The sequence below is a fragment of the Corvus kubaryi genome, unplaced genomic scaffold (genome assembly GCF_017639235.1).
Source record: "Corvus kubaryi isolate FWS band 111438036 unplaced genomic scaffold, C.kubaryi_AGA036_p1.0 37300, whole genome shotgun sequence".
Classification (NCBI taxonomy): domain Eukaryota; kingdom Metazoa; phylum Chordata; class Aves; order Passeriformes; family Corvidae; genus Corvus; species Corvus kubaryi.
Genome location: NW_024581093.1, coordinates 363,536 through 389,147, shown reverse-complemented (window position 1 = coordinate 389,147; position 25,612 = coordinate 363,536). Strand labels below are relative to the sequence as shown.

Genomic DNA, 25,612 nt, shown 5'->3' with positions numbered 1-25,612 from the left:
CACTGCCAAGAGAAATTGCTGGTGCAGAGCCACCTGGGCTGGCTCCCCATTCCACAGTCCCACCTGCCCAGCTGGGCTGCGTGCTGGGAATATCCTGGGAATATCCTGGGAATGTGCAGGGAAGCACTGGAGTGTGGGTGGGGTCGCTGGTGGGGCTCCTCAGCTGAGGAGGGGAGGTGCTGTGTCCTTCCAGGCCCCGTTTCTGTGGATCTGACCTGGCCACAGGACCCTGGGAAGCTGCTGGAGCCTCCCTGGACAGACCCTTCTCGCTTTTTATTAAAGAATCGTATTTTGTGTGGTTTTTACTCTTCATAGTTCATTGACAAGTTTAATTGCTTTAAAAAATGACGCCGTTTTTCTTCCTTGTCCCCATCCTGGCAGGTGATTGTGTTCAACACGTGTTTTCCAAAGGTTTTGTGTATTCCTGAATCAGTGAGAAGGAATTCCAGCACGTTATGGGGCGCAAAAAAATTCCTGGAGCCCCGACTCCGTGCCTGCTCCTTGATTAAAATATGAATGCTCTCCTTTGGAGCCTGAGGCATTCTTGGGAGCTCTCCTTACAAAGCAGGAGATGAATCTGTACTCTGGTTTTCATACATTAACTCATAACAGCATTCCCAGCTGCCTGATTCCAAGGAGACCTCACAGAAATAAATACTTCCCCCTTTGTTCCAGACTTCACACAGTTCTTTTGAAAGCAGCAGAGTGGAGCTGGTTCTTCCATTCAGGCAGCACTGAAAGCCAGCCCCAGCTTTGGGGAAAACTTCAATCTCTGCATTTTCTTCTGCTTTCAGGAGGGGAATATTAATGCAAATTTTAATTGGAATATAAGTGTAGGCTTTTAAATCCCTTGCTGTTGAGGGGAGCTCTCCCTGTCTGGCTCAGGAATGCAGCAGGAGAGGCTCTTAACCCTCCTCTCTGTTGCTCCTTTGTTTGTCTACAGCCCAGTGATGGCTTTTTCCTTCTTTCCAGCTGCTAAATGGATCAAAGGAGAGAATTTTCCTCATCTTTTCCACCCAGAAAACACTGCTGCCAGGCAGAGGGGAGGCCCATCCAGATGCTCCCTCTTCACGTGTTTCATGTGCTGGAAATAGGGAAATGGAGGCAGAGAGAGGGAAAACCAGGATGGTTTTTAGGATACAATCCTGGTTTCCTGGCCACATTCCTGTGACAACTCCCTGGTCGTTTGTACCTTTGCCTTCTGCATCCCCAGCTCCTTTCAGCTCCTTTTGGCTTTCCAGGTGCAGCCTAACAAAGCCAGGGAAGGTTGGTTTTTTTTTTCCCCTGGAAAACAAAAGCATAAGCTGGTACTTGAAAGTTTCAATAACTTTCTTCTGGAGGTGTTTCCTGGCTGTTCTTTCTTAATCTTGGAGCAACCTCCAGCTCCCAGAATTTACTCCTGGGGCTGCAGTCCCTGGGGAGGATGCAGAGTTTTGTTGGAGCTGGTTCCCAGCTCCTGTGTGGAGCTGAGGAGTAGAAGGGAAGGAGTTGCTGGAGAAGATATGCCGGACTTACCCTGAAAAGTTCATTTGTGAGATTGTCCCTGGAGAGGAACTTTGGACGAGGGTATGGAGTGATAGAACGAGGTGGAACTGGCAGGATTATGTGGGATATTGGGAAGAAATTCCTCCCTGTGAGGATGGGGAGGCCCCTGGATCCCTGGAAGTGTCCAAGGCCAGGCTGGACGGGGCTTGGAGCAGCCTGGGACAGTGGAAGGTGCTTTCACAGCCACCTGGAGTCTCCCATCTCCCTGTTGGTAGCAGCACCTTGTGGAGGTGCCCTGGGGTGTTCCTTGTGACCTGCCCTTGTTGGTCTCCCATGGTTTTGCCCCAGCGTGGTTCTCAGTGACTGACTTGGAGCAGATTGGGAAGTGTCAGGTCCTGCAGGGAATGCCCCATGTGAAATGTCAGCTCTGTCTGTCTGTTCCAGGATGATGACTTGGAGGAAGGGGAAGTTAAAGACCCCAACGACAGGAAAGTGAGGCCACGGCCCACCTGCCGCTTCTTCATGAAAGGTAACCACACTCTGGGGCGTGGGAGGAGCCAAAGGTGCTGCAATTGGCCTTTCTTGGGGATTTTTTTTTCCCCATTAAGCTGCTGTTACATGATAAACTCTGCCCCAGGCGTCCTCAGCGTCACCTTCCTGTTTCTTGGTGGCCAAAGCTGAATCTTCATGGAGCCACTACACAAAAAGGGCTTTGCCCTCAGCGTGGTGAGCCTGGAGGAGGCAGATAGAGGGAAACTTGCAGGGGTTTTTGGAATAAAACAGAGCAACTGTGGCTGCTCCTGGATCCCTGGAAGTGCCCAAGGCCGGGTTGGATGGGGTTTGGAGCACCCTGGGATGGTGGAAGGTGTCAGGGTTGGAACTGGATGAGCTTTAAGGCCCTTCCAGCCCAAACCATTCCATGATCGTGCTCCCCGCCTCACCACTGGTTATTTGGGATGCACCATGGTGCTTGCTGTGCTCTCAGGTTTCCTGTGAAAGGCAAAGCTCCTAATTGGAAATGTTTGTCATTAACTAATGAGGAGCTCACAGGCTTATTCTGCCTTTAATTAGCAGTGTGTGTCCATCCCTCCCTTCTCCCCACTGGAATAAGGTTCTGGTCCATTGATCCATCTGTGCCTGGATGTGTTTGTCCCCTCTGGCAGGTGGAGGGTGACGAGTGTCTCTCCATGTGTGTGAAACAGCTAAATCCCAGCCAGGCTGGAGAGGAGAAAAGTCAAACACCTCAAACAACAAAATCCTTGATGGATTTTCAATGCTTGATGGGGTTTCTCGTGGCTGTGGGGCTGAAGTGCTGCTTGCTGATGGGAAACAGGGATCTAACAGCTGTGTGTTCCCACAGGACACTGCACCTGGGGCATGAACTGTCGCTTTATCCACCCTGGAGTGAACGACAAAGGAAATTACTCCTTGATCTCCAAACCCGAGCCCTTCTCCCCCAACGGTGCCCCTCCCATCGGCCCTCACCCGCTGATGCCAGCCAACCCCTGGGTATGGAATCTCTTCTGTGCATTTCTGGCTTCTGCAGCACCCTCCCCATCCCTGGAAGTGTTCCAAGTGGGGTTGGACAGGACTTGAAGAACCTGGTCTAGTGGAAAGTGTCCCTTCCAGTGGAACAAGATGAGCTTCAAGGTTCCTTCCAACCCAAACTGTTCCACCATTCTGTGATCTTTCTCCTTTTTTTTTTGTTTCGAGCTAATGCCTCAGCAAAATTCAATCCGCGACTGGCTGTGTGATTTTTAGATGGTGCTCTTAGAGTTGCCAGCAGAGGGGGGTAATTTTCCATGGTTTCCCGGCTTCCATCGTGCTGAGGCATCTCTGGAGATTCTCTGAGGTAGCTTTACAAAGCATGGCTTTGCTGTTTAAAACTAACTCAAGTGTCTTCTCCTTCTCACCTTTCCAACAGGGAGGGCCAGTGGTTGATGAAATCTTACCTCCACCTCCTCCAGACCCTCCAACAGAAAGTGCCTGGGAGAGGGGACTCCGGCACGCTAAGGAGGTAAATTCCTTCCTCAGGGAGCTGCGGGCTGGCTCCAAAATCCACTGGAAAAGCTCCTTTTGGAGCATGTGGGCCTTGCTCTCTCCCTTCCCCTTTTGCCTTTTAACCTATTGATTATGTTTTGTTGTACATCACAGTTGTTAGACAGCCAAGAGGAGCTCAAATCCAGCTCTGGGGGGTTTTATATTTTAGAAATAGTGGGAATTTGTGGCCCTCAAGTCCAGCCCTCCACAAAGCAAAGCTTTAAGCTGATCCAATTTCCCTCACTTCAGAACCAGTTTCTCCAGTTCATGCAATCACTTCAGGGGGGAAGCTTCTGTTCCCTGCTGTTCTGAGCTGCTGGAATAGGGAATTAATCAGGGAAAGTCCAGCATCCTGCTCCTTCTGAGGTGCTTGAGCTGCTGGCATTCTCCCGAGGGCAGGATTTTTAACATTGCAATTTCTCCCCACGCCGGGAACGTTCTCTCCTCACGCTGTTTTTGTGTTCTGACAGGTATTGAAAAAGGCAACTATGAGGAAAGAGCAGGAGCCTGACTTTGAGGAGAAAAGATTCACTGTGACCATTGGCGAGGACGAGCGGGAGTTCGACAAGGAGAACGAGTTTTTCCGCGACTGGAATTACCGCATCACCAGAGACGTCCGGGACCCAGCGTAAGAGGCACTCTTGGGTTTGCTCCAGGGATTCCTGGGTGGGAATGCAGTGCAGTGAGGCTGGCTGGGGTTCACCTGCCCCTCCAGACTGAGAGAACATCACCTCCAAACATGGCAACAGCTTCCATTAAGCGGGAAGTTAAAAATTTGAGCCACCTCCGCTCGCTCCAGTTCAACCCCACCTCCTTTAACCCTTCCTGCCTCCAGCAAACCTTGGAATTCTGCTCCCCTCACGGGCCCTCTCCAGCTCTGCATTGCCTCCCTCACACCAGTGCATTCTTCCAGCTTTTTTTCCCTCTTTTTTTCCCTACCCCAACCGTGAGAATTTAAAGCCATTCAAGCTGAGGCTGCAAAGTTGGAGCGTGCTCAGCCCTGGCCAGGGGTTCCTTTGCGCTGCTGCAGCAACTGGTTTCAGCAAACACCTTAACTGGTCCCAGTTAAACTGGGCAGTGGGCAGAAGCAAAGCTGGTACCTGGCCACAACAAGCACCCTGAATTTAAGTGTTCGGGTGATTGGGGTTTTAAGGTAAAATTTGAAGTGTTGGAGACCTCAAACCCAGCTCTGGGGAATTGTTTGGTAGTTCTCAAGGCAAGAGAAGGAATGGGAAGAGAATTTTTGGGGAAGAGGCTTGTGTTCTGCAGGGATGCAGGTGGATTTGTGTCTCCGTGCTTGTGCATCCTCTGTTCTTCCTACATGGACAGATTATGGAACTATTTCCACTCCCAGAGGGTTTGCAAGGCTTAGTTCTGTTTATTTTAGAGTGGATGAATTACAAAAAACCTCTGGAAAGGAGCAGATGAAGCTTTTGTTCAATATCCTTTGATTGCTCTGGAGTGCAGTTCCTTTCCCTAATTTAAAAAACCCCTGTCCTCGGTTCTGCAGCCTGAAAGAAAAGCATTTTCTACAATATTAATATTTTCCAGAGTTTAATTAGCTCTGGATCTTGGCCTTGTGTTCCTCTGAGAGGCACCTGGGGTTTATCCCCAATGTTCTGGGGACTGTTCATACATTACCTTTATTTTATGACTGTCTATAAAATCCACCAGCAGCGTTTTGGGCCTGTCTGATGTAAGAATTGTTAAGAACAGGCCTGGTTTTCATACAGTCCAGAAAAAAATGTGTTGCACATTGCCCATGTTAAACAGAAGTCATCCAACAAGTGGAATTCCTGAAAATTCACGGATGTGTGAGCAGACTGTGCCATTAAAATATCTTCATTGTGTGTGAAGGGAAAAGTTACGAATCTGCTGCTGTAAACTCTAGAAAATGCTGATTTTCCTGCCCCACACACAATTTATTGCCCAGTTGGACACCTTGCAGCCAAGTGAGCCCTGGAAGTGCAGCTGGGATGTGGAAAATGCTTTCAGCACTGTCTTGTGACCTATGGAGTTGTCTCAGTAGTTCATGAATCCCTTTTTCTTTTTTTGAATAACTATAGGGAGGTGGACATCAAAGAAAACATTAACTATGGGTAAGCAGGTCTTTGATTCCAGTACTGTTGCAACTGTATAAAAATATTCTTTTTCCTTTTTTTCCATTGCACTTCCTCAAACTTCCGAGGCCACAGACCGACCAGTGTCCCCCCAGCAGTTGGCTCAGTGGATATATTGGATTACTTTTGGGGTGATACCAATGATTTCCTAATGATTTAAGCACTGAATTATCTAAACACACAGCAGTGCTCCTTTTTGAAATAAAAAACCCCTGCCAATATTACAGGAAGGGGAAATTTGGGCTTGAGGCTGTATGGAAAAGCAGAATTTCCTTTCTGGTGTGGCTTGAGATGGTTTTTTCTGTCTCTTTGAACACCTGATGTCACTGAATCCAGGCTGGGTTTGGGTTGGCATCAGGACTTTGGTGCTGTTTGAAGCATCCCTGATCAAGGTCCCTGGTTCTCTTCCCCTTGGCTTATTGCTTCAGTCCAAAATAAAAACCTTAAATTCTTTAAAAGCACAGAAAGAAGTACAGGTACCACTTGACTCATGGGGCAGCACCTATACCTTAGCCTGGTTTAGGTTATTTGGCACTTTTAAAATGCAAAAAATGGCTCTTTATTTCTCTTTTTTTTTTTTTTTTTTAATCAGAGTCTCACTATGGATAATCTGGAATTTGGGAGCACTTGCTTTATAGTCTTAGCTCTGCCACCAACTCCTCTGTGGCCCTGGAAGTTTCTTATTCCCTGTACCCACCTCCCCATCTTCACAGTGGATCTGATATTTGCCCTCCAGCTGGTTGGATGTTGTTGAGTTGGGGAATTAAAATCATCAAACAATGTAAATAGAAAACAGGAAATGGAGGAAAACCGATTTAAGGAGGGTGGGGTTTCAGTCCTTTTCCTCCCCAAAAATCCTTAGTTTTGCAGCTGTGTGTGTGCCACGTGCTCACCAGTCCGTGGGTGGGCCAGCACCTGCTTCCCACTGCAGGATACCAGCTGGAGAAGTGGTGCCTCCATTCCATGGACACTCCAGGTGTAGAGGCAGGGTGTTGCTGACCTGCCCCTGAAGCTCCACTTCTCCCAGTGGAAAGCTCAGCACCAGCTCCTGTCCTGTCCTGGTGGCACTGGGATGCACCCATCAGCACTCCAGGGGCTGGGAATTGGGAGATCTCCATCCCTTCCTCTCCTGAAGGTGCTTGGGATGAGCTGTGGGTGCGTGGACAGAAATCCCAGCTCTCAACCCATGAGGTGAAACACATCCTGCTCCCTTTGCAGGCCTTGGAAGGGGCTCTCAGGAGCAGTTCCTGGCTTTGCACCAGGCTGAGTTCTTGGTGCCTCTCTTTCTGGTGTTTATTGAGAAAGGTCTGTGCTTTTCTCTGATAAGCCTCAAAAGAGAATAAGAGATATAAGAGAGACTAAGAGATAAGCCTTAAAAAAGACTCTTTGGCTGGGCTGTGTAGAAGAGCAACCTCTCTGTACAGCCCTGCTGCATTGCCCGTGGTTTTTGTATCACGGTGACTGAGCTGACCTAGAACACGTAGATTTTGTGGTGCCCAGGTGCCATTTCCCTCTCTAACATTCCCTGTTTTTCGTTGTAGGCTTGATCCCTATGCAGATCCCTATTATGACTATGAAATAGAGCGGTTCTGGCGTGGTGGGCAGTATGAGAATTTCAGGGTTCAGTACACAGACCCCGATCCCTACCGTAACTACAGAGTAAGTAAGGAAATTCCCCCTTCCCCGCTTTTCCTTCCCAACTTTCTTCCAGGTTCTTCTGGGCCTTGGCACAGTTCCAGTGCAGTGCTTGAAACAGGACTTTTCAAATAGTTAATCTTGGCTTAATGACAGCACAGAGCACACCGGAGGTGAAGGGATGGGAGGAGGATCTGTTCCAGCATCGTGAGGGCAAAAGCAGCGCTCCAGGCTTGGGAATGAGGTTGAGAAGCTGCCTGATGGAAAAGGACCTGGAGGGCTGCTTGACAGTGGCTGAGAAGGCCACTGGCACCTGGCTGGTACCAGCTGCAGTGTGGCCACAGCCCCAGGACAGGGATTGTGCCCTGTGCTGGGCACTGCTGAGGCCACACCTGGATTTCTGGTCAGATTTGGGCCCCTCCAAGACAGACACTGAGGGGCTGGAGCGTGTCCAGGGAAGGGAACGGAGCTGGGAAGGGTCTGGAGCACGAGGAGAGGCTGAGGGAGCTGGGAAGGGGGCTCAGGCTGGAGCAAAGGAGGCTCAGGGGGGACCTTGTGGCTCTGCACAAGTCCCTGACAGGAGGGGGCAGCCGGGGGGGTCGGGCTCTGCTGGCAGGGAACAGGGACAGGAGGAGAGGGAACGGCCTCAGGCTGGGCCAGGGGAGGTTTAGATTGGATATTAGGGAAATTATTTCATGGAAAGGCTGTAAAGCACTGGAACTGCCTAACCCCAGGGCAGTGGTGGAGTCCCCATCCCTGGAAGTGCTCAAAAAACCTGCAGGTGTGGCACTTGGTGACGTGGTCAGTGGTGACCACGGTGGTGCTGCTGAGCTGAGGGGTTGCAGTTGATGATCTAAAGGCCTTTTCCAACCTCAGCAATTCCATGTCTGAGATGGGAAGGTGGTTCCTCCTCATGCCCCTTGGCTGCTCCTCAGTGTAGCAGTTGAGCAGCGCTTGCAGCCACATCTGCTGCCATTCTTGGACATCTTGGAGAGGGAGGGAGTTTCCAGAGAACAACCTGGAAAGGTTTCCTTGTTAATTCTTGGGAAGGAGAGGAGTAGATTTGGGCAGGTGTGCTCTGTGTACCAGCAGAGGCTCCACCCTGACTGGCCAGTGCTGGTGGAGCTGCACGTTGGGATTGAGGCACAGCGAAGCAGCAGCCAGCTGCTAAAATCCCAGGAGCTGGGTGGTGAGATGGATCTGGATGAAAACAAGGCTCTGAACCTTTTCTCTGCTCTTCCTTTTCCCCTCATGCAAACTTTGTGCCTCGGGAGCAGTGACCAAACCAACCAGCCCTGCTCAGCAGGGAGCTTTTCAGTGCTTTCCATCAAATCCTTTCAAAAATCGCTTTTCCTTTGCTCCAAATCCTTGTTTTCTGCAGAAGCAGTGCCCAGACAGGAGCCTGAGCCCCACATGACCAATGATTTTCCTGGTGCTCGTTTGCAAAGTTAATTAGCTGGTTATAGAAGCGATTAGCAATGAGAGGAGCGACTTGTAAACATCAATACATTTCTTTAATAAGCTTAATAAACCAAATTAATCTGAGCATTGCCTTTGAAAACAACAGTTGTGTGGGCTACGATGCTGTGTTTGCATCCAGGTTCTGCTCAGCAGGATGCAGAGTATTGATCTCTAGATTATTGATCTCTAGGTTATTGATCTCTAGATTATTGATCTCTAGATTTATTTGCAGGTTATTGATTTGCAGGTTATTGATCTCAATCCTTTGATGAGGGAGGGCAGATGTAATTCCTGGCAGTCCCACGCTTGCCACCCGCTTTGCTGGGAGCCGTTCCCACAGCATCACGATGGTTTCTCTGTTCTTTTTTCAAGGAAAGAGAGCGGGAACGGGAAAGGGAAAGAGAGAACAGACAACGGGAGCGGGAACGGGAGCGGGAACGAGAGCGGGAACGGGAGCGGCGCCAGCGGGAGCGCGAACGGGAGCGGGAACGGGAGCGCGACAAGGAGCGGCAGCGGCGGAAAGAAGAGTGGGAACGGGAGCGGGAACGAGTGAAGAGGGATGAGAAGGACAGGCAGCACAGGGACCGGGACAGGGAGCGGGACCGGGACAGGGACAGGGAGCGCGACAAGGACAAGGACAAGCCAAAGCCCCGGTCCCCGCTGCTCCCAAGGTAAGTGTTTGCTGGGATTCGGATTCGGCGTTGTTGCAGCTGGCGGGAGTGAAGATGCTGGTGTGTGTAACTGCTGAGTAAAGTAGTAGTTGATGAGCCTTGTGGCCGCTAAGTGGAGCTAAAGCATCGGTGACAATGAGCGTGCGTAACGCGACCCTCAAAGCAGGAGTGTCTTTTGGCGTGGGGGTGTTCGGCTCAGCCCTCTTCCCTTCAGGCTGGAGAGGTTTTGGGAGGATGAGGGGCTCCTGCAGGTTGGTTCCTGGGAGCGCTCTGGTGACTCCCTTTGAGGCCTTGACAAATCTCTGTCACAAGAGCCAGGGCTGCTTGGGGAGTTTGTGGCTAGCAAAAGTATCTGAAGATACTCCAAAAGGAAAAGGCAAAGGAGTTGTCCTGGGAATGAGTCTCTGCTCAGTCGAAGTGCAGCGTGGGGTCAGGTCTGTTGCCTCTGACCACCTGTTGTTTGTGAAAATCCCGGTCGTGACCTGTGTGAAAGAGAAAATGGAACCCAGACCAGACTGAAAGTCCAGGGACGTGATCCCTGTTTTGTTCCTCTGTCAATGATTTACGTACCCTGCCCTCCCAGCCTCCTCTGTCTTTGTGAAGCTCTGGATAAATATCCCAGTGGAATGGAAGTTGTAATGTCCCGGCCTCGTTTGGTTCAGAATCATGGAAAAGTGTCACGTTTTTTGTTGAGGGACATCTTGGAGCAAGCTGGTCTAGTGGAAGGTCCTTGCCCATGGCAGGGGGGTGGAATGAGATGAACTTTAATGTCCTTCCCAACCCAACCCATTCCATGATTCTGTGATCTCCAGGAAAACTGCTGAACAGTTGCTTGGGAAGAGTGGCAGATGGAGACTCCCACAGCGTGTGGAGGACCATGGGGACACACAGGCACGTGTGGGGCAAGGAGAGGTGCAGGGAAGCTATTTCCCAAGATTTATTGGAGCTTTTCCTGGTGTCTTTGTTCCTCTGCACTGGAGGAAGGTGTGAAACACGATGGGCATGAGGAAGAGTGGGATTAATGAAGAGCAGGGCTCAGAATGCCAGGAATGAGGCTCCACATGGAATCAGGTAGCTTCAGGTGGCAGCAGGGCTTAGTTTGATCTGCATTACCGAAAGGAAAGCTGATTTTTGATCCTCTTTCCCAAGAGAAAGTGACAGTTTCAGAACGGTCTGGAGGAGCAGCAGCAGCTCCAGAGCAGTTATAGGAATACCATAATTGCCTGTTCCGTTTAATTACAATCTTCACTTAACAGCCACGATTTGTGCACCTTAATTACCACATTCCCTGGTGGTTTGTGCTCTCCTTGGCTTGGTGATGGGACAGATCTTGTCCAGACCCGTGTGATGGAGATGATGTCAATGAAAGTGATGTCACCTGCTTGGCAGCTCGAGGTCATGAGTCACTGATGGTCACTGTGACCCAAGGCTGAGCCTGCTGCCTGCTCCTTCCCTTGGCACTCCTGGAGTCCTGGGGTAGGGCTCTGTAGGGAGAGTTTGGGCTGCCAGTGCTGCCCAAAGGGTGCTGGGTAGGAGTGGTGGCCGTGCTCACCAGTCTTGGATCCATCTCATTCCATGAAACCATGTGAGAGCCCGGAGATGGGATTGACAGCATTCAGGGGATGCACATTCCCTGCTTCCCTCTGGCACAAGGCAGCTGGGGATGCCTCTTGTGTCTCCAAAACTCCTTGAGACGAGTCTTGGTCATTCAAAAATACTTTCTGATGCACCTCTTTGCTGTTTTTGTTTTAAGTGTGCTGTGGAAGGGGGTTTTCAAAGGGAATGGAGTGACAGGACAAGAGGGAATGGCCTTAAGCTCAAGGGAATGCAGGGTTAGATGGGATGTTGGGAAGGAATTCCTCCCTGTGAGGGTGGGGAGGCCCTGGCACAGGGTGCCCACGTTGGAAGGGACCCTAAAGCCCATCCCATCCCATCCCATTCCACCCCCTGCCATAGGACTTCCCATGGTTGACATCCCTGTCAACATGACCCTTTCCCACAGCACTGTGGGTGTCTGGGTGTCTGTGGGGAAAACAAGCCCGCAGGAGCAGGTTTTGAAAAAGCTTTTTAACACGTGAAGGCGTAATTCCAGCTTCTCCCTCGGAGAGCACGTCCCTCATCCGTCACCTGGCGTTTCCCCAGGAGTCCCCGTCACGCTCGTGCTGTGGCCTGGCTCTGGGCTGTGTCCCACGTCACTTGGTGACCAGCTCCCACCTTCCTCATGGCAGTGCAGTGGCTCGAGCCGTGTCACCTTTTCTCCGCCTGGCTCCGTGCCAGGCTCCAGAGGAGCAGGTTTGGCATCCTGGCACTGAGCGGCTCCCGAGTTGGTTTAACGTGTCACACAGCGGGGATTGCTCCGCGCTTCCTGGGAAAGCAGGATGCACAGCAGGGCCACAGCACTCACCTGTGGGTCTATTTATAGACTCCGGGCTTTCCCTAATTGCTGGATCCCAGCTTTTGGCAGGTCCGGCCTCTCCGGGTGGCGCTGGGGGCCGGCTCACGCCACAGCTGCCCGTTAACATTCCTGCCGCCTCCAGGGCCCACGCGGCCCTGCTCACTAATGAGCTTGGAAAACTGCTCCACAGAGCCTGCAAAACTCCTCCACAGAGGTTGTGCAAGCAGCACCGAGCTTTGCCAAAGGCACAGCTGAGGACGGCGATCCCAGGTCGATGCCGGTCGCTCCGTCGGCGTAGGGGCTCCCGCAGGAGCTGGAGGAAGGAACAAACCAGGAGCTGCAGCATCAAGGGATGAGAGAACCCAAACAGCAAATAGCCAGGAATAGGGAACAAATCCCTTTCCATCCTGCTGAAAGCAGGAAGGTTTCACCTGGTCTCTAAACAGCAGAGGAGTTCAAGGCTGAAAACGCAGAGGAGTTCCCAGCATTACTGGGGGATGCAGATGAGGAGGATGAGAATTTAACAAGGATTTAAACCCTGATGCTCTCAGGGACAAGGGTTTCTCTGTGAGCCTTTGGAGAGAAGAGGCTGCAGCGTTTGGGCTCCAGTGGGATTGTCACATGTGGATTTGGCCTATTTTTCAGGAATTCAAAAAATTCCCTTCCAGTACTTGAAGGGAGCTGACAAGAAAGAGAGAGAGAGGGACTTCTAACAGGACAAGGGGAGATGGGTTCAAACTGACAGGGAGGAGGTTTAGATTGGATTGTGGGAAGAAATTCCTCCCCAGGAGGATGGTGAGGCCCTGGCACAGGGTGCCCAGAGCAGCTGTGGCTGCCCCTGGATCCCTGGAACTGTTCAAGGCCAGGTTGGAGCAACCTGGGCTAGTGGAAGGTGTCCCTGCCCATGGCAGGGGGTGGAATGAGATGAGCTTTAAGATCCATTCCAACCCAAACCATTCCATGGTTCTGTGAACATGGAAATGCTGCTTTATGCTTTGGGTTGGGTTTTTTCCCCAAGCTTAAGATGAGCACTCCAAGAAGTTTAAAATCTGAGATTGCACTGCTGGTAAAAATGTTCCTCCCCCTCCTCCTCCTCCTCCTCCTCCTCCTCCCTCCTCAGGCGTCAAACACTCAAACAAGCCAGGACACTTTATGATCAATTAGAGGGATAACTTGGCTGTCTGTCCTCCTGCTCCCATCTCCAGAACGAGTTCTGATGCCCCAGGCTGGGCCTGATTTTTGCTGAGTGCAAAATTCCTTCTTTTTCTCTCTGTCTTGCTGCTGGAGCTCCCTGTTGTGCAAAGCCTTTGAGGGATAAAGAAGTGACATGAAATATGTCCTCTGAAGAAACTTTGAGCAGTGCAAGATGTTCTGACCCTTAGCTGGGAGCAAGGGCTCTGCACGCTGGAATAATTTGCTTTAATCCTTTCTGCTGTTGCCACAGGCCTTGATCCCACTGGCAGCTGAGGGAATCTGGTTGTTCCAGGAGCTCATGAAGCAACCCAGCGTCGTGGGGCCTGTTGGTGGCTGTATTCCCAAAGCACTGAGGGAAATTCAGGAGTTCATTCCTGAGGGGCAGCGCTGGTACTGATGTCCCTGTGACCAGGGACAGCACCCAGGGAGCAGCTGGAGCTGGGCCAGGGCAGGGTTAGGTTGGAGATCAGGGAAAGGCTCTTCCCCCAGAGGCTGCTGGGCACTGCCCAGGCTCCCCAGGGAATGGGCACAGCCCCGAGGCTGCCAGAGCTCCAGGAGCGTTTGGGCAGCGCTGCCAGGGATGCCCAGGGTGGGGTTGTTGGGGTGTCTGTGCAGGGCCACACAAGGACTGGATGATCCCTGTGGGTCCCTTCCAACTCAGGATATTCCATGATTCTGAGTTGGACCCACCAGAGAGAGAAGGAACCTCAATTTTGCTGCCCCCTCAGCTGGGGTGGCGCTGGGTATTGTTGACCAAGCAAGGAGGAAGAAGGTCCATGAGATGGGCATTGGTTTCTTTCCCACCTGGATTTCGTCTCCAGGGAATGCTGGAGGTTTCTGGTGAGGAGCAGCATGGCAAAATGAACCTTGGAGTGAGATGTTGTCATCTCCAGTTCTTGGAATTTGTCCTGATGTCTGAGCTAAACCTCTTCCCACACAGACCAGACGAGCTTCAAGCTGTGCCTGGGGAAGCTCAGGTTGGACATCAGGAGGAATTTTTTCATGGAAAAAGTGATTAGGCATTGGAATGGGGTGCTCGGGGAGGTGGTGGAGTCCCCATCCCTGGAGGTGTCCCAAGGAAGGACTGGACATGGCACAAGGTGGGGATCAGTCCCAGGTTGGACTCGATGATCTTGGAGCTCTTTTCCGACCTCAGTGATTCTGGGATTCTCATGATACAGACCCCAAGTTCCATGGAACAGCAGTGGCAGGTAGGATGAGGAGAAGGAGGGAGCTGTTGTCCTCAGAGATGTTCCCAGGAGGTGCCAGGAAGGAGCAGCGTCCTGAGGACCATGCTGTCATTATCGCACACACCACACTTTCTTTGGAAGGAAGTTCCCTCCATCAGGACTAAAACCTATAAATGGAGAGCACTTAGGCAGCCATTAAAAACCAAAATAACCCCGTGAGTGGGCACTCAGACAGCTGACAGCAAAGTCAGAAAGGGCAAATCACAAATCCTCGTAAAACCTTTCCAACAGGGAGCGTTGAGCTTCTTCCCAGCTGCTCCCGAGGCCTCGCCTGGAGTGTGAAGTGCTGCAGATCCCAGGACAAAAGGTTACGTGATCCCATGGCCGTGCTCACCCTTGGGTTGTTTTCTCAGGCCGGTTCAAGTTGACTTTGTTAATCTCTGAGCACGTTAATGAGCAGGAAAACCCAGGTCTGGAATCAGCGGGTGCAGGTTATCCAGGGCCTGCGAGTCAGAAAGCATTGGAATGAGCTCGATTTGATAAAGGAGTGGCAAAAATAGGGAATGCAAATGGAGTGATTCACGGTGGTGTGTGTGCCACAAAGCAACTGAATTGGGTTTTTTTGGAAGAATCTCTAATTTTAGGTGTTCCTGGGTCGTTGTTTCTCTCCTGAGAGCTTCTGGTGGTCTCCCAGTGCTGCCAGCTGGATTTGTTCCCTATTTTTTGGGTGTAGAGGCTCTGAATGAAAGCAGCTGTCAGTCACTTTTTGGGGGCTTAGTGATGGCATCTCACCCTGCTGCACAAAGATGGGGTGGGAGGATGGTGGGTTTGGGTTCCTCTTGGTTTTCCCTGTGGAAATCTCAGTTATTTCCTCGAAGAAATCCTTCGTTTGTTCCCGTTTGTCCTGCCACAGGAGGAAGAGCAGGCAGGGCAGACAACCATGTGCTCTTCCTGGTTTTGGAGTTGGGCATTGGTAGAATGCCCTGATTTAGTCCTGTATCCATGAAAATTTAGTGAAGGTGGGAAAAGGAGCCTCCATCCAGGAGCATGGGTTTGCTCTCCAGCTGTCTGCACCTCCCTGGGAGGCTTCTCGGAGTGCAGGGAATTAAGGGAAGCCAGTGTTGGGTTTCCCAGGCTGAGATGGGTTTTATCTGCTCCAGCTGGAGCTGCACCTCTGCTCCTGCACACTCCAGGTGTCCCAGGACTGCTCAGAGGAGCAATTCCCTTCCTTTGACATACAGAGCTTACCCCGTGCTGCTCCAAGGTTCTTTGGAATCCCAATCCAGTGCCCTGCATGGAAGCTCTGCTGCGATAAACACGATAACAACTTGTTTACATCCCCGTTTTTCGTGGTGCAGCTGCCAGCCAGAGTGATGGAACCTGCTTAGACAGCTTTGCTTTCATTTCTGCTCCCAGCTCTTTTGGGAAGTTGGTGATAAGAACAGCTCTGCTCTGGAGCCAGACTGGGAGAGCTGGGAGTGTTTAGCTTGGGGAAGGGAGGGCTCCAGGGAGACCTTGGAGCCCCTTCAGGTGCCTAAAGGAGCTCCAGGAGAGCTGGAAAGGGACTGGGGACAAGGGATGGAGGGACAGGACACAGGGAATGGCTTCCCACTGCCAGATTAGATGGGATATTGGGAAAGAATGCTTCCCTTTGAGGATGGAGGTTGCCCAGAGCAGCTGTGGCTGCCCCTGGAAGTGTCCAAGGTTGGGTTGGATGGGGCTTGGAGCAGCCTGGGACAGTGGAAGGTGTCCCATGGCAGGGACTGGATGAGCTTTAATGTCCCTTCCTCCAGACCATTCCGTGATTCCATGATAATGAAATCTGTGAATCAAACCAAACTTCCCAAGTTCTCCACAAAACATTCCTGCTGAGTGCAGTTTCTGCTGGTCCTTACGAGTTTCGTAACCCCAGATCGAGATGAAGGGCACTGAGTGACTCAGGTGTGGATCTCAAGGAATGTGATTTTCTTTGGCATTTCAGAGATGGAATTACTGGGAGATCCCCCAGCCTGGATTTTAGGGAAACAAGGCAATTCCAGGGCAGGATCACTGGCACATTCCAGGCAGGATCGCTGCCTCCTGCTCATGGAGAGGAGGCTCTCCAGGCCTCAAATGCTCAGCCCTTAGGGGAGATGCTGTCTCAGATAGCTTTATCTCCCTGCTGGGATGATTTCATCCTGGAGGTTCAGATTGTATCTCCACTCTTTCATTTCCAAGCCTCTCCCCATCAGGCTTTGAAGAAATCCTTCCTTTTTTTTTTTTTTTTCCCTTTTTTTTTTTCCAAGCTGACTGATAACTCAGCTTCAGATGGAAACAGCTTGAGAAAAGCATTTTCCCTGCTGATGTTTCACCAATATCAGTGGGCAGCAGCTCCAAGGGCCAGCATTCCCTGTCCTGGACGCACACAGATGCCTTTCCAGAGCTGTTGTCCCTCTCCATTACTCCAAGACAGGAAAAATCCCTGCATGCTTGCACTCTGCTGGAATTTATTTTGCAGCAATTCCAGGTCCCTTCACAACTGCCTTGGCACATGGCTCCAGTCATTCCTCGAGTCCACTTCCTCTGGAAAATTCCACTGCCGCTGCAGGAAAAGCGGCGCCGGCGCTGCTGACGCAATCGCAGCTTTCCTGCGAGAAACGCAAAGGCTGTTCAGTCATCCCTGGGCTTTCCTCCTGGAGAAAACGGAGCTGGAAGAGCAGCCCCGGAGCCAGGCTGGCGTCACTGCTGCCCGGGGGTGATAAGGTTTGGTTCCCTGTGGGAGCCGTGTCCCACGGGAGGGGGAAGGACACGGGAAGCGCTTTCCCCGGGAAGCTCATTTTGCCCTCCAAGATTAGAAATGCTTTGGCAGCATTTGCATAATACATGAGGAGAACTGGAGTTGGGCAGCTCCTTTTTTTCCCCCCTCTCTCCAAAGTTTTGTTGGACTCGGTGACGTGCTTCAGCCGGGGTTTTTTTGGGAGCCGGGTTTATTTGGGAGCTGGGCGCGTGCGTGGGCTGACCCACGCCGGGGTGCTGCCAGCTGGAGCTGCCTCTGCTCCTCCTCTCCCTGCCAAAGCCTCACTTTTCCTCTTGATTGCTGTCATTAGATTCCAGCCAAATGGGCATCAGCACGTTCCTTCTGGAGGGAGACAGCTTTTAGTTGTTTTAAGGGTAAAATTGCCTTTGGAAGCTGCTGCCCGAGTGATCCTTGAGGATCAGGCTGGAAATTCAGGTGCTTCTGGTCACTCTTGTCTTGTCTCTTCTTCCCTCTAATTTATTTTTTTTTTAAACCTTGTGGAATAGACTTAGGAGTTAATTCTGAAATACTTCAAATGTTTCCTAAAAACAGGAATGTGGTGAAAAAGATTGGGATGAACACGAGAGTTCTCTGGCAGTCTCTGTGCTGAAGTGTGCGAGGTTTGCCAGCAGCCTGGGCAGCTGAGGATGAGCTCCTGAGCTGATCCCATGGCTCACCAGCCCTGGAATTCTTCCTTCCTTCCCTCCTTTTCACCATGGCTCAGCCCCTCCCGAGGGCAGGTTGCACTCACTGAGCCAGCAGCAAACAGTTCTTATTTTTTAATTTATGGAAGTAAGGAGCTGGGAGCTCCACCAAGCACCAGATCCAGCACTAAATGACCTGGCTGGAAGAGTGAAAGCCAGAAGTCCTCCCCTCCTCATCTCCCAGCTGTGGGATTTGTCCAGGCTGGGATTGGGATGTTCCTCTAGGGAGCTGCTGAGGATCTTGGCAGCTCCTCCAGCTCACTTTCCATTCTGCCTCCTGAATTCCACTGGAGAAGACGAGTCCAGCAGCATCAGATCCCAGGTTTAGGTTGAACGAGTTTCTTTGGTGATGCCACGCATTGGAAGCTCTGAGGAAAGGCTTTGAAAATGTCCTGACAGGAGCAGCATCTTCCTCATCTGCAGCATTTACTGCTGAGTCAAAAAGCCAAGCACACCCCAGAATGAGGCTTTCTGTTGTGGTTTTCCTGGGGAAAAACCTTTCCTCCAGAAAGTGACTTCATCCAGAGGGAATTGCATCAAACCAGGTAATAGGTGCAAGTAAATGAGATTTGCTTTCAGAGTCATCCCTGCTCCCAGCTGGCGCCCAAGCTCTGCAGTCCAGCTGGAGTTGTTCCAGCTCCCAGGATGTGCTGCTGGACGTGAATCTTGAGTTGGTTTTAAGGGAGAATAAATCCTGTAGGAGGCTTTTCTTTCTGAAAACTGGTTCAGGAGGGAGCTGAGCCTGGAGAGGCGCGAGGGCATTCGTTAGTTCATGGATTCATGGAATATCCTGAGCTGGAAGGGACACAGAGGGATCATCAGCCCAATACTTGGCCCTGCCCAGGACACCCCAAAATCCCACCCTGAGCATTGTTCTGGAGCTCTGGCGGCCTCGGGGCCGTGCCCATTCCCTGGGGAGCCTGGGCAGTGCCAGCACCCTCTGGGGGAAGGACCTTTCCCTGCTGTTCCACCTGAGCCACAGTTGTTGGCTTCCACATTTGTCGTCTCAGACACTGCAGGAGAAGCTTCTCCAGAGGTTTTATCCTGGATAAAGCTGCCTCTCAGCCCACCTGTGCCAGCAGAATATTCCCCCTGCCTCTCCCAGAGCATGCAGACTGTGATCCCATGGGAAGGGACGTTGGAGCAGGATATTTGGGCATTATCCATGAGCATCCTGACATGGTTTTCTCTCCTCCTTTCCTTGCTCTTTATCCTGCTGCTTCATGCAAGGTGTGGAGGCTTTTCCCAGTCTTCCCTTTCTTCCTTCTCTGCACTTGGTTGATTTGAGGATATTCCAGAGGTTAAATTGGCAATTCCAAATGGATTTGTAAACATCAGCTGGTAGGAGCCCTTGAGCCCAGCTTGGACTATTGAATGTTGTCAGGGTATAAAGAATAGGTCCAGTGTGTCTCAGCCCCCTGTTCCGAGTCGTGGTGTTCCTCCATGATGAAATACTCCTGGAATTGTGGCTGTAACTTGGAAAACTTGACCAATCCACTGCAGATAGCCTGTGCTGAATTAAACAGTGTGTGTTGGAGCAGTGCTGGGAAAGGGGCAGGATGGAATGGAGCTGCTGGGGGATAAAGCTGAGCCATAACCCTGCCCAGGACCCCTTCCCGGGCACTCAGAGCTTCTGTGTTGGATGGAAGCACCCAATTCTCCTCTCCTGGAGCTGGGGTGAGATTTGTCAGAGGGGTGAACGTGAAAGGAGGGGTTTTCCTCTGAATATTCCAAGGGAGTTGTGGGACAAAGAGTAAAATTGCTTTCACATCAGTAGAGATAAGGAAAGAGTCAGATGCTGGATTTTTAGGTCAGCACATCCCAGTCCTGGATTCAGGAAGAGGAAACTCTGCCAACAAGGAGGGGATGAGGCTTCTCAGTGAGGTGTGAAGCCTTCAAAGGGCAGGACAGGCTCCTAACCAAGAGCTTTCATTATCCTGGGGTTTGTTGAAGTGTCCCTGGAATTATTAGAAAACTTGGAGGTGGCTTTTTTATCTCAAAAAGGCAGAGGAAGTTGTGTGGGGAGTGGTTGCTTCAGTGGTGTGAGTAATGGGGTGGTACTGGCTGAACGCAGCGGGGAAGGGGCCTTTCCTTCCCCAGGTTCCCAGGAAACTCATTAGTTTGAGGAAAGGAATAACTGCATCATTGTCCTGCTAATTTGGTGAGTGCAAGAGACTTCAGAAAGCTTTAATCCCTCCCAGACTCTGCCTGAAACCCCAGGGAGAAGGTCAGAAGCAGGTAATCGAGGAGTTGAGTGCAGGTTGGAGTGAGGGCAAGGAAGAATTCCAAGTTAAATCACCCGGAGATAAGAGAGGTAATAAAGTCTCGGCCTCAAGAAACTCATCCTGGACTAGTTAAGGAGGTGTGTGGTGCAGCTGCTGAAAAGTTGGCCCTGAATTATTTTCAGAGGGTTGGAGAGGAGAAGGGAAAGGTGGGGAACGAAAAAAGGGGAAATGAAAGTAGGACCGTTACCAGGGAAGGGAGGAGATGGAGAGTGGGGCCTGGCTGGGCACCTCTGCGTGGATACCAGCAACAGCAGCACGTTTGGGGGTGTTTATAAACACCCAGAGGGTGACCCAGCGATGAACCAGCCTGCTTTGTGCCCAGGTGAGGAGGGAGCTGTCCCCTTTGGGAGGGTGAAAGGAAGGCACTGTGTCTTGGCCTGTGACAGCCCCACAGGATGTCCTGGGAGTGGAAACATCGCAGTAATCCAGGCTCAGTGGGGACCCCTCTCCACTGCACCAGGCTGGGCTTGCTCCAGCTCTGAGCTGGGCACAGGTGTAGGGAGCACCAGGTTTCCCATTCCCTTCCCTCTTGCTTGTGTGCAGTCCTTGGAGGCCAGGAGCTGGGCCTGGAATCAGCCAGGAGCTCACAGAATTGTGGCTTTGTTGGTTTACAGAGCAGCACTGGTTCAGCACTGCTTCACAAACTGAGAGTTCTTCTAACACTTCCTCCCCCCAAAGTGGTGCTGGAATCCCACATGGGAGGTTAAGAGGGATTAATCTAAGGGATGAATTCTGGGATTTTTCCATGGCCCTGTGGATCTATTCATACATTTTATTACAATATATTTATCGTTTCCAGTATTTTTTCCTTGTGCCTTGTGTATCATCCTTTATAACCCCCCCCAAAATCCCAGCTGCTGACCTCTTCCTTGCTTTCCAGCCGCCAGCCCGAGCCACCAAAGAAGGACAAGGATGCCACGGCGCTGGGCAGTGCCCCATCCAAGCGGGCAGACGAGTGGAAGGACCCCTGGCGCCGATCCAAGTCTCCCAAAAAGAAACTGGGCGTGTCCATGTCCCCCAGCCGGGCACGGAGGCGCCGGAAAACCTCGGCCTCGTCGGCATCCGCTTCTGGCTCCTCGAGGTGAGGGGAAGGGGAGAGCCTGGCACATCCTGGAAGCGTGTCCTGGAATGGGATGGGGCTCCTTCGTGGCCAGGGATGGTGTTGAGGTGTTGGGACAGGTTGTGCAGAGAGGTTGTGGATTCTCCATCCCAGGCTGGAGCAAGCTGGGACACTGGAAGGGTGTCCCTGCTCTGTGGGACTGGATGATCCTTGAGGTCCCTTCCAACCCAAACCATTCCATGGTTTTATTTTTGGGGAAGCAAAGACTTTGCTGCTCAGGAACACCTATGGACACGCAGTGAGATGGAAGCCAAAGGGGGCAGGGAGCTGTGGGAGCTGTGCTGTGACCTGTTGGAGATTAGGAAAAGGAAATCCTTGGAAAAGCCACTTTTCCAGTGAATTAGAGCTGGATGCAGGCTGGGTGATAGCAACTCACCTAGATGAAAACTGACCTTAATGGGAGCAGAAAGAACTGGGAGCTGTAAGAATTGGATCCTGGTCACCCTGGGATGGATGGAGGGAGGAGTTGAGCTCAGTCCAGTAAGAGCGGGTTGATGCTACTGGGAGAACTGGGATTGTGGAGGTTCGACAGAGCCTTGGAGGGCTGGAATGGGGCTTGGAAACCAACGGTGGAAAATAAGATAAAAAGCACCTTTCAGAAAGAAACTCCCTGAATCTGGGAGCCTCGAGGCACAGACTGGATCAATTTCCTTTAAATGCTTGAACTTGAAGCTCCTGAAGGAGGGGGGGAAGTATCCAGGAGGAATGAGGAACATGTTCAATTGGAGATAGGCATCTAAAAGCCAGAGCCCTCCTGAAGCAGATTTTCCTGCTGGGATCACTGCACCCAGTCAGGTGATCTGTCAGGGTTTTGTCCAGTGAAAAGGCATGGAATATGTGGAAGCGGTTGCCAAAATGGATGGAAAATCAGTAATTAAAGAGAGAGAGGCTTATTGAAGGGTGCAAAGAGAGTAGCAACAACAGGATCCTCCCTAGAAGAAAAAGGGGATCTGAGGAGAGGCTGCAAATCCTGACAGCTCCCTGAGGAGAAGGCACGTGGGGTTTGGAGCAGAACTTGGGAAGAACATCTTTGGAAACAAGACCTTGGGAGCTTTTCAAGAAGCTCTGAATTTTAATATTTCTCTTCCAGGTCCTCTTCTCGTTCATCCACCTACTCTGGGTCCGGCTCCTCCCGCTCGCGCTCCAGATCCTCCTCCTACAGCTCCTACTCCAGTCGCTCCTCCAGGCACAGCTCTTTCTCAGGCAGCAGGTCCAGGTAGTGGCTCCTGGGACTGGGAACCAATGGTGGAATGGTTTCCAAATGCTTCCTGACAGCTCCTTTTTGCTCCATTGAAATAAAGCACTCCAAGCACTTCCTGAGTGAGGGAGGCTGTGGTTGTTGGATGAAGGAGATTCGTCAGCCACCCCCTCCTCTCCCCGGTGCTCCCACCCACGAGTGCAGGGCTGTTGTGGCTGGGCTCTTTGCTGTGCCTGTGATAGATGAACATTCCCATCATTTGCATTTTCTGGCTGGAAGGAGTTCAGCAGCATCTCCTTTCCATGGCGCTGGAATTTTCGATTTCAGGAGGCAAATCCCATTTCTTTATTAAAGCAGTTGTGTCTTGTGATAGTCCTGACACTTCAAAGTAGCACTCCAGTGTCCCATGCTGATTATTATTTATTCCTCTGCAGCTTCCTTGCCCCTGCAGACAGTTTTCCGAGTCTGGAAAGTTGGGAGACAGTGGGAGAACTAGCTCCTTAGATAGGCACCTCTTCAGAGCTGAAGTCATGCAGGTACCCAGAGCAGATCCCACAGGTGATGGAAAAACACACGCTGTCACTTTGGGAGACTGCTTTCTCCTAGGAAAAGCTCAGCTGGGAGCTGATTCCATCTGGGAAGCAGAATGAGCTTCCCCCATGCAGCCCATGCCAGGCTCTGCTCCGTGAGGGCAGTGCCAGCGTGGGTGACACCCTTGGCTGCCTCTCGCTGGGGTGAGCAATGCCCTCTGCCCAGCTGTTCCCCAGAAGAGCTGTCATGCAGGAGTCAGGCTGCTGAGGCACTGGACTGCAACAGAGGCACTTCCAGTCTTGGCACTGGAGTGAATCACCCCAACCCCAGCATGTGTTGTGCCTGCCAGGGGCTCAGGAAACAGCTCCTGCCCTTGATGGTTGCCTTTGGCATGCACCATTAGTGCTCCAGGAATTCGTGTTCCAGGAATTACAGATCAGTATTAGGTTTAGGTGTATTTTTTGTGTCCTTCCCCCAAGTTTTTTGGGGTTTTGCTGCTGGTGAAAGGATGAGCTGCTCTGGGAGTTAACGGGACATAAAGTGATGAACGTGCAAGTCAAAATCCTACTTGTTTTCCTGTGTATGCTCCCTAAGGACTGAATTCAGAGAGGATGGAGACAGCCTCAGGTGTTGCTGTGGGATAACTGGAGTGCCTCTTTTCCAGCTGATCCTATTTTTTCCTTTTGTTTTCTACTCTTCTCGCTGGTCTGATGGCAGAAGTTAAGTCTTGTTGCACAGAGTCCAAACATAACAGCAGGATAAGCTCGGGACAGGTTCCTGGGGAGGAGGGAATGGTGGCTGAACTCCCTGAGAGCCAGGAAAAGCTCCTGCAATCCCAGAGCCTGAGCTCAGTGATGTCTCCTTCCTTTCCAGGTCAAGGTCCTTCTCATCTTCTCCCTCTCCTTCTCCAACACCATCTCCTCACAAGCCACTGGCGAAGGCTAAAGGGGAATTGTTGCCACCTCCTGGGAAAGGGTAAGGATCCATCTTCCTCAGGATACCTCTGAACAGAGTCCAGACGAGCCCTTCTGACCTTCAGGGGCCTTAAGCTGAAGGAATGCAGGGTTAGATGGGATATTGGGAAGGAATTCTTGGCTGTGAGCAGGGAGAGGCCCTGGCACAGGGTGCCCAGAGCAGCTGGGGCTGCCCCTGGATCCCTGGTTGGATGGGGCTTGGAGCAGCCTGGGCTATGGAAGGTGTCCCATGGCAGGGAGTGGAACAGGATCTTTATGGTCCCTTCCCATCCAAACCATTCATGGATTCTAATCCTGGTTGAGAATTTAAGAAAGAAATGAAAGATGCAGAATACATCCATTATTGAAGAGTTTTTAGCTTGGCAAATTTCATTAAATAATGACACTTTTACTTACTAAATCCAAGTTAAACTCTGCAAATATCCTTAAATATTACTGTATCCAAGTGTCTAAACACATCTGATTTACTGCTGAAACATTCAGTGTGTGCAGATATATTTGTATAATCTGAATATACGTAATAGGAGCTCTAAGAAAGTTCCAGTTCCTTCCTCTGCTGTGGCTTTGGTTCATCCACAGCCTTAGAATAAAGAAATGGTTCAGCCTCATCAACTTTTCACACTGGAGATGGATGAAAACAGGACTGGAGCTCTCTGCAGCTGGGTTTGGCTCATTCTGACAGCCCTGCTGCTCTTCTGAATTCCTGAAATTGCTATTTCACAAACCCCACGGTGGCAAATTACGGGGACGTTGGAGGGTGACACAACACCGTAGTGATGTCACCTCTTTTAAGCTGACCTGCAAATAAATGACACCATGGGAATCCCCCTGAATTCTCCAGAATTTAGGACAGTCCCCTTTGCCACACTTCTTGTCCCTTGTTATGCTGCCTTTTGGGGTTTTTTCCCCTCCCCTCGGGGCTCGGCCCTCTGAGGCCCCTGCAGCGATGTCTGTGCTCCCTCCCGGTGCTGGTCTGGTGATGCCACAGCAGCCTGCCCCAGCACAGGGATTATTGGCACTGGATGACATGCCATGGGCTTAATCCTGTGTTCTGCAGGGGATAACTGCAGATACTGAGCACAGAAGGAGGAGGAATTAACAGTGCGTGTGTGCAGACAGCACCTCCTCCCCAGTTAATAGGTGTGAAATCAGTGCTGGGATGTTCCAGGGCCTGAAGGGAGCTGGAGAGGGGCTGTGGACAAGGGCCTGGAGGGGACAGGACACAGGGAATGGCTTCCCACTGCCAGAGGGCAGGGATGGATGGGATATTGGGGAGAAATCCTTCCCTGTGAGGGTGGTGAGGCCCTGGCACAGGGTGCCCAGAGCAGCTGTGGCTGCCCCTGGATCCCTGGCAGTGTCCAAGGCCAGGCTGGACACTGGGGCTGGGAGCAGCCTGGGACAGTGGAAGGTGTCCCTGCCCATGGCAGGGGGTGGAATATGCTCTTCGAGGTGTTTCCAACCCAAACCATTCCAGGATCATGAGTTAAGCAATGTCCAGCTGTCAGAGCAGGGGTGGAGTGCTCTGAGCCCTGAACTGGGCAGCACTGAGGAGCCAGAGCCATTCCCATCTCATGCAGTGAGTGTTGGATCACACAGTGGGGTTCCCACAGAGTTTTCCACAGGGAACACAAGCCAAGGGACAGATCCAAGGGATACTTGCACCCACAGGTTGTTTTGCACCCTCCTGATCCGGGTTCTGGAGTTAAAAAGAGAATTTTTGCATTAACTGTGTGCATTTCATTCTGAGGCCTGACTGGCAGATTTTAAGCAGCTGTAAGTGTTTGGGATAAAAAATGATGGAATTAAATGGATAAGAAACAACATTTCCACCCA

General features: G+C 51.4%; 1 protein-coding gene across 2 annotated transcripts in view; it reads left to right on the top strand.

The window, feature by feature from the left end:
- The window catches only part of ZC3H18 (zinc finger CCCH-type containing 18), a 42,621-nt gene that overhangs the window by 7,677 nt on the left and 9,332 nt on the right, over window positions 1-25,612 (top strand). The window contains exons 3-12 of one of the 2 annotated variants that reach the window (XM_042027040.1): window positions 1,930-2,014; window positions 2,846-2,994; window positions 3,410-3,502; window positions 3,996-4,153; window positions 5,592-5,624; window positions 7,187-7,304; window positions 9,114-9,412; window positions 20,837-21,037; window positions 22,167-22,292; window positions 23,679-23,780. In XM_042027040.1, coding sequence (XP_041882974.1) covers window positions 1,930-2,014; window positions 2,846-2,994; window positions 3,410-3,502; window positions 3,996-4,153; window positions 5,592-5,624; window positions 7,187-7,304; window positions 9,114-9,412; window positions 20,837-21,037; window positions 22,167-22,292; window positions 23,679-23,780 — 1,364 coding nt within the window. The remainder of the gene's footprint in view (window positions 1-1,929; window positions 2,015-2,845; window positions 2,995-3,409; window positions 3,503-3,995; window positions 4,154-5,591; window positions 5,625-7,186; window positions 7,305-9,113; window positions 9,413-20,836; window positions 21,038-22,166; window positions 22,293-23,678; window positions 23,781-25,612) is intronic. The other variant, XM_042027041.1, reaches the window with a different exon arrangement.